This window comes from Idiotropiscis lumnitzeri, chromosome 12 (genome assembly GCF_059441095.1).
Source record: "Idiotropiscis lumnitzeri isolate Australia: NSW breed Sydney's pygmy pipehorse chromosome 12, RoL_Ilum_1.0, whole genome shotgun sequence".
NCBI classification, from domain to species: domain Eukaryota; kingdom Metazoa; phylum Chordata; class Actinopteri; order Syngnathiformes; family Syngnathidae; genus Idiotropiscis; species Idiotropiscis lumnitzeri.
Window position 1 is genome coordinate 15,205,528 of NC_142402.1, and position 7,738 is coordinate 15,213,265.

General features: G+C 41.3%; 1 protein-coding gene across 1 annotated transcript; it reads right to left on the reverse strand.

Annotated features, from left to right (window-relative positions):
• Positions 1-575: 575 nt before the first annotated feature.
• mppe1 (metallophosphoesterase 1) lies at positions 576-7,428 on the reverse strand. Its single transcript, XM_088312101.1, has 9 exons — positions 6,702-7,428; positions 6,499-6,607; positions 5,827-5,930; positions 4,007-4,087; positions 3,818-3,926; positions 3,680-3,742; positions 2,712-2,834; positions 2,484-2,624; positions 576-1,366 (listed from the first exon to the last, which is right to left on the reverse strand). The coding sequence occupies exons 1-9, from the start codon at positions 6,959-6,961 to the stop codon at positions 1,181-1,183; spliced, it is 1,176 nt and encodes a 391-aa protein (XP_088168227.1). The 5' UTR covers positions 6,962-7,428; the 3' UTR covers positions 576-1,180.
• Positions 7,429-7,738: the final 310 nt, after the last annotated feature.

Consider the following 7,738-nt stretch of genomic DNA (forward strand, 5'->3'; position numbering starts at 1 on the left):
CCATTGTCGATGGATATTTGTCACTAAGTTAAAGTATTTATTTATTTTAAATTACTAAAAGGCTACATTGTTTAGGGAAAAAACATGAAAAATTGGTCTTTTATGTTGACAAAAAACACATTGACTTCCGTGAAAATTGTTAGAGCAATTAAAGTAAAAAATGTACTTAGTCCTAGAGTACACACAAGCGTCAGATTCATCAAAGATGCTAAATTGTGCATCTACAGAAACGTAAGGTTTATTGAAGATGCCAAATTATCTTTAAGCAAAATGCATACATTATCTTAACTGAACACACGTACATCTTTGACGTTTACAACACCGCTGAGCTTTACATTGGAGATGCAAAATTACACTGGTCAACGTTTTTTTTCAGATGTAAGTTTTTCTTTTTGCAATGATTCCGAATATGCCCTCGTTTTTCATAATAATGCAAGATAACAGTAATCTAGTAATATATTTTGTAATATTTATGAATTAAGGGTTAGGTTCAGCTATAGGTGGAAATTTCTCATCGAAAACTCAAGTTTTCTTGGACGTTTGTGTGCGTGTATGCCATAAAACTCCACGGGGGGTGTTAAAGATTGTAATTTATTAATGCACAAACGATTGCAAATGTGTCAAAAACTTGGCCAAAGAAACTCACGTTTATTTGTCAAAGATGAGCGACAATGACCAATATCAGAGATCATAACCCCCCCCCCAAACAAACCAACTATGAAATGAGGGGTGATTTTTCAGTTCACAGTGAATTACATGGATCATCAACGCACACAATCTGACACTAAAAATTGGCATTTATAATAACAGTAATAAACTTGTGTTTCTGGATGCCCCAAAAACAAGGCAAAGTGCTGAAAAGTCAGTGGTGGCTCGTTTTGAGGGCTTGGGTACTCCCGGTTGACACGAAGACCTGTTTACAACAAAGCGCCACCTTTCGGCAAGGTCGCGGAATCTAAAACGAACTCATCTGTTGTCACAGGCGATAAAACATCACGTCATAAATATATTACACGTTCAAAGTCATTAAAATGACTTGAAATATTTGAATGAACAATTGAGGCCCTTTCCTGTATCGCGAAGTAGAAGAATACCAAGAGTTTTTTTTGCACGGTCAGAACGTATCTCACTGTCCCCACTTCTGGGCTTTGTACCCAGGGGCTGCTGGGTAGGGTAGTTTTTATAGACATTTGTGCTTCCCCAGCAGGCAAAGGTTGAGGCACTGGAACAGGCCCTTCACCCACAAGCAATGCGCCAGGACGAGCAGCAGCAGGCAGGCGCCGGTTGAGGTGTACACACCGATGACGGTGCTCTCCTCCGGTAAGAAACATTTGGACAGTGCGTAACTGCCCGGTGACACGGATGCCTGTTTGAAAGTGGAGGAAAGAGAGGGCGGGAAGGGAACAAATGAACGATTTAAAGGGTCATTTGACAGAGATACAATTTGCTAATGAGTTTGCATCGGGTTACCAACCACGAAAAAGTAAAAAATATATAAAATAACAGACATGATGTAGTGGGTCTCGTAATTTGCTTGTTTTGCAATAGTAAAAGTAAACGTTTTCTTCTGTTCCAAAAAATGTTATGTTAATCCAGATCGCTCACTAACTGCCAAAAAGCGACCATAGCTGTCGTAAAATGAACGACGTTTGGCGTCAAAAGTTTGACGATTGTTCGCAGTGCATGTAGGCATCGCCCCACTGAACATGCCAGAATTTTATATTTATTCTATATATAAAGTATTTTTGTTTTGTTTTAATAAAGGCTAATATGTTATCAAAATGTCTTGATTTGAATTGTATGATGCATCTTCTTTTCGTAATAATGCGTTCAACGGCCAAATTGTTTGATCATTGTTGTATTTTTCAAATGTAGTAGTATAAATGATCATTGTAATGTTAAATGTGCCTGCAGCCTATCCCAGCTATCTTAAGGCAGTAGGCGGAGTAAACTGGATTAGTTTTCAGCCAATCACAGAGCACTTTAATGTATTTTTGAAATTATTTTATTTGGATGAAACAAATGTAATATCTATTATATACACAACCATTATAACACGTACTATTTTAGTAATAAAAACGTAAAATTATAATGTGTTAGGTTTAAAATTGAATCATTTTGAAATTAGAAATGAAATGAAATACTTTTTAAAAAAAACTCTTATCATGAATGGTTTGAAAGTGAATTTAAACCTTTTAAAAATAGACAGAAAAGTGAAACATTGTTTTAAGTACAGCAATAGCTGTTAATAAAATATGTATAAAAACATTTAAATATTTCACTGTTAAATCTTATTTTTAAAAGTGCAGTGCCTTGTATTGTAAATAATGCCCTCCCAATGTGTTGCGTAAATAAGTGCCTGTGTAAAATTGTACCAATTGATTTATCGTAAAAACAAAGCCAACGCTAAATAAATGCGATGCGGCAGACATTGAACTAGACGCCTTGAGGCGTGCCTGACAACCGGCTGGCCGGACACCAACCAGGATGAAGCTGGGATTGTTGCGGTTCCTCCAGCTGAAGGACGGCACGCTGACCTCCGGGTACTTGTTGTCATGGAGGACCTCACAGCCGCTGTGGGTGTGGCCACTCAGGATGAGGCGGGGCTTGAACCACAGCAGCAGCTGAGGTCAACGACACATACGAGGACAAAAAAATCATCATCATCATCATATTAATCATTTCAGAGATGAAGTGGGAGAAATCCTCACCCTCTGGGATGCCTCTTTGGACAGCACGTCATACTTCTCCCTGAACAGAAGGTGGCGCTCACCAGGCGGCGCTGCATCCGTGCCCGTGCAGCCTGCATCGCTCACTCTGTACAGCGGGTAGTGCTAGAGAGTGCATCGTCATCATTATTAGCATCATCGTCACTCTTACACTTCTGAATTTGAAAAATATTTAGTTTTATGTGGCTTTTTGTTAACACAAGGACAAAATACGTGCAAAAACCTGCTTATTAGGTTCCTTGAAAGTAGGCAACTTTTTTTCTGGAATGCACGAGTTAGGTTCTTTGGAGACATTTATTATTAAGTACTTTTAAATAATTGGATGTTTTGTTTATTTTTTTGTCAAGATGCTAACTTTGTTTTTGATTAAACACATTCGTTTATTGAAGAGCCTCATTTGTCCATAATGGTTTAAAAAGAAATGCATGTGAGGTTCGATGAAGACGCAAAAATGTGTATAAAACAGATTCCTTGCGGACTCTAAATTGTCTGTGATTTTTATAAAAATATTTACTTCCTCAAAGATACTGAACTGACTTTAATTATTTTAAAACAGGTTAGGGTAAATGTCGTTTAATGTTTACAAAAAGATGCTAAACTGTCTTTGAAGTTCAAAAACATGACCGATTTACAGAAATCATGTGTTTGCGAATTTGTCTTTGCGGTTTAAACTTTTTAAAAATGCATGATAGGTCCCGCTGCATTGTCTGTGAATTTGTTAAAAATGCAATTCAGTCCTTCAAGATACAAAACTGTCAGTGATGTTGACAGAAAAGTTTTTATTTCTTTTAAATGCGCAAGTCGGTCCATCTCAGACGCCTAATTGTCTTTGCTGGCGCAAGTAAAATGGACAGTAGCTTCACTGAAATTTATCATTAAAGATAAGAAATCGTCTTTGATGTTTTTAAAAAAAAAATGCACAGGCTTGTTACGGTGGTTAATGAGCTCACCTGCAACATGATTGGCGGTGTGGGAGGATACACTTGCGCGCCCTCGCAGCCATCCCCCGAACTCTATTTAAATACATAACTTTGTTTATTATTTTTGATCTGTGTGTTGTGTTTTGTTCGCATGTGCGACCAACTTGCCTGCAGAGAACAGTTGAGGTCCTTTGAGAGTCTGATGAGCTCCTTCTCCACCGACTGGCAGATGGGGCAGCCGTCACCGTGCAGCGCCACGCTGTTCACCAGCAAGAAGCTAAGCACACAACAAACGAGCCGTCATTACAACAGCACTTACAAATATTTTGCTCTGGCAAAACATGAGAAAAGGCTCACTTGACACCGTTTTTAGTGACAATCCTAGTGGAGGAGGCATTGAAAACCTTCTCGAAGCGCTGCAGCTTGAACCAGTCCATCCTGTAGGGGGCGACAAAGGAATACTTTCAGTGCAAAGAAAAACAAATGGCAGAAATACTCTCCGCTGTACTTTAGGAGAATTAAACATCCATCCATAATCTCGACCGCTTCTTCTCACAAGGGTCGTGGGCCTATCCCAACTCTCTTCGGGCAGTAGGCGGGGGACACCCTGAACTGGTTGCCAGCCAATCGCAGGGCACACAGAGACGAACAACCATCCCTGCTCACATGCATACCTAAGCGGCAATTTATAGAGTGTCCAAACGATCTGGCATGCATGTGGGAGGAAACCGGTGTACCCGGAGAAAACCCACGCAGGCACGTGGAGAACATGCAAACTCCACACAGGAAGGCCGGAGCCGGAATTGAACACACAATCTCTGCACTGTGAGGCCATCGTGCAGAGAATTAAACATATAAATATTTTAAATTAATAAATAAAACATTTTTAAAAAGAAGCAAAAATAGAAGTAACAAATCCATTAGTGAACGGATGAAAAGAAAAAAATATCAGGAAAAACCGACTAGAACATTTAAACTTTATTTAAAGTGGTAGGCAGACTCCCATTTAACATGAGTTTGAAAATGTATGGTTAATTCTGAAAAGCGCTTGAACCCACTCATGGGGGGGGGTGTAGACTTTTGCAACCACATTATTTCAAATTATTTCTACTTCCCTGCTCAAAAAGATTTTTTTTTAAATTTTGTGTACAGTTTAATGGTGGGGAAAAAAAGTACACCTTCCTCTCATTTTTCGCATCACAAAATCAAAATCCTGACCTAACGACAAACATTCTTAAAACATTTGCACTTCTTGAGCGATTTCACTTGCTGCTATTTGACGTGTGAATTTCCCCCTTTCTTGCCTAGCTACTTGCGGCTGACTTGCTGGACCTGTTTCACTTCATCTTTGCCTTTTTCTTTTCTGCGTCAGGCCACCACGGAAGGGGAAATGTGATGCGAAATAACCTCAGAGCCGGAAATAACATTTGTATGCTTACAGTAACACGTGTCGGCAAGTTAAAGCTCAATGTCACACTTATTTTAACTTATGCTAAGCTAACCTACGATCAAGACTTTTACATCCAAACAACACCTCGCCAATCGTTGACAGTATCGCTCTGCCAACACCTTCCGGGTTACTGTGCTAGGTAGAATTTTCACATGTCTGTACTTTATTTATTTTCTCACATTTCCTCCACTGCATTTTCTCAACAAAAGTGTACTTTCACTCAGTTGAATTTCCCCTAACCATGTTTGTTTCTCTAAAATTAAGAAGAAAGTGTTTTGTTTTGTTTTTTTTGCGATAATGAATGAGCACAAAGAAGACAAATGGTTCTGCCTGTACCTATGTGGTTAAGATACCGGCAGGCCAAAGTTAAGAAATCGAGACAAAGGTCATCAGGGAATCTAGATATAAGCGCACAGGTTGTGCGCTATGAGCTAACATGCAGATCTGTAACCACACCATTGAAGTAACAAAAAAAATAAATAAATAAAAAGAAACAATTCAAAGCGCTCCCTTTGTAATACTTTGGTAGTTTTTCTTCACTACGTGTATTTATTTTCAGAAAATAATTTATACGAGACTGACTTTTATTATGTCTTGAACTTAAAAAAGAGATAAGCACCCGGCTGAAGTCAAATACTGCAAACTTCCGATCAAGGTCTGACTTTTATAAATTGCTGACTCACACGTAAGAAGTTAAAAACAACAAATGGTGTCAAAGTGTCCTCACTCGTAATGGAAGCCAATGTCGTGATTCCCGACCAGGACCACCAGCTCCGTGTCTCCGGAGTGCCGGAACATACGGTGGAAGCGCCGCACGTCGTTATCCCAATGCTGCAGAAACAATGATGTCACATGCTTACAAACTGACATCATTACACTTAGAATCAAGATTATTTTTTTTTACTCCAAAAGTATTTGAGAAGGATGTTTATTTACCTTTTTCACCCCCTTCAGTACTCCGATATAATGTTTTTTTCCAAATCAATTCAACACCCTACCCACAATTAATCAGCAGCTGTGTTGTCCACTTGAATTATTAAGCATCCTGCTATCATTTTATTTACCCAGATTGGTGAACTGAGTTAATCACAGTCACTACCTGTCCTTTTTCAAACGGCAGGTTTATTTTAGGGAAGTGTTTATTCAAATTGTTGTTTTTAAAATGTGGGAGGAAGCCACATTTAGTATCACAGAGAAAACCCAAAATCTCAGAATTTTGATGCAAAAATGCACTTTTATTAAAGACAAGGGCTCTCTGAATGTTCTGAACTCCCCTTACTTAAGGCAGTGCATGTTGCATTGAGGCAATTGCTCCCCATATGGGCTGGCACCCTCTGCAGTTGAGTAAACAACCAAACCGCCCTCCACCTTCCACCTTCCACCCTCCACCCCGCCTTACCTTCTTCGAGCTCCACTTGCCTTCGTCGAAAATGTCCCCCAGGATGAAGACAACCTCGGGCCTGAGGAGCCATAAGGCGGTCTGGAAAGCGCGCTCCATCTGCCATTCCCTGCGCATGCGCACACGAACCAACACTCGCTTATTGTTAGGGCATTTATCAAACAGTGAAGGACGCAGCTTTCGCGTCGTTGTTTTCAACGTACCTCCTCAGCTTGTCGAACCAGTGGCCGCCGACGGCCCCCAGGAGGTGCGTGTCGGACAGCACCATGGCGCGGACCGGCGTCGAGTCCGGCGACCGGCCGTCGATGCCCTCCGCCCCACCGCCGCGCGCATGCTCCACGCGCGGCCAGGCGCACTTGAGGATGGCGGGGTAATAGATGAGATACTCGCAGAAGAAGAAGGCTCCGCCGAGCAGCAGCATCAGTACGGCGGCGAGCAGCCACCTGACGCCGAACCTGGGCATGGCTCTCCTCTTACGACGTGATGGAACGACCCATGAGGCATCTTCTCCTCCTCCACCTTCTCTTCCCTCGCCTCCTATTTTTTCCACGACCCCGGCCCGATGTGGTTCATGATGGCGGATGAAGATGTCGGGTGTAAACTTGAGAGAAAAACAAAAACGTAACGCGAGGAGAAACGCAGTCCGTCGAGTCCCGCTCCGATCGTCAAGCTGCACTTACGACGCACTTCCGTTTGGGCTGCAAAATAAGAGTCCGAAATGCACGTGAAGTGTTGTTAGGGAGAAAATAATGAGGGGAAAAAAGTTGTTTAAAGGCAGCAGGGTGGATAACAAGTTTTTTCTCCTTCAGAATTCTGAGGCCCAATGTGCCAAAATGGGAGCAGTTGAAAATGCTTAATGTAAAATGCTCCGACCTCTCCGTCTCTCTCCCCGCTGGCATTCCTCTGTAATCTTGTCGGTGTGCCTGTATATGCAGGTATACGTGTATGTGTGTGTGTGTGTGCAAGTGTATTTATATGTGTGTGTGTGTGTGCAAGTGTGTATGTGCGTGTACTCCGATCTCCAATTGTTATGTCTTTCGGAATGTATTTTTTGCAATAGCGTCTGTGTGAGTCCTCCAGTGCCCAATTTGGTATGTTTGCATCTCTCCAGCCAATGTGGAGAATGTGCTTTGTCGTCTTTGGCCATGAAGTGCTGTGAATGTGAGGGCAGCTCATGGAAATGCTATGTGCGCAAATTTTTTCCCACTACTGAGAATTTCAATAAAGTTCACACATTTAA

Bases quoted from the DNA above. Each gene is read 5' to 3' on its own strand.
- mppe1 (XM_088312101.1), bottom strand. From the start codon at position 6,961: ATGCCCAGGTTCGGCGTCAGGTGGCTGCTCGCCGCCGTACTGATGCTG. The intron at 4,088-5,826 runs GTGAGGACACTT...CGCCCCCTACAG, and splicing joins GACATTGGCTTCCATTACGA to GATGGACTGGTTCAAGCTGC. The intron at 1,367-2,483 runs GTTGGTGTCCGG...ACTTTCAAACAG, and splicing joins ACAATCCCAGCTTCATCCTG to GCATCCGTGTCACCGGGCAG.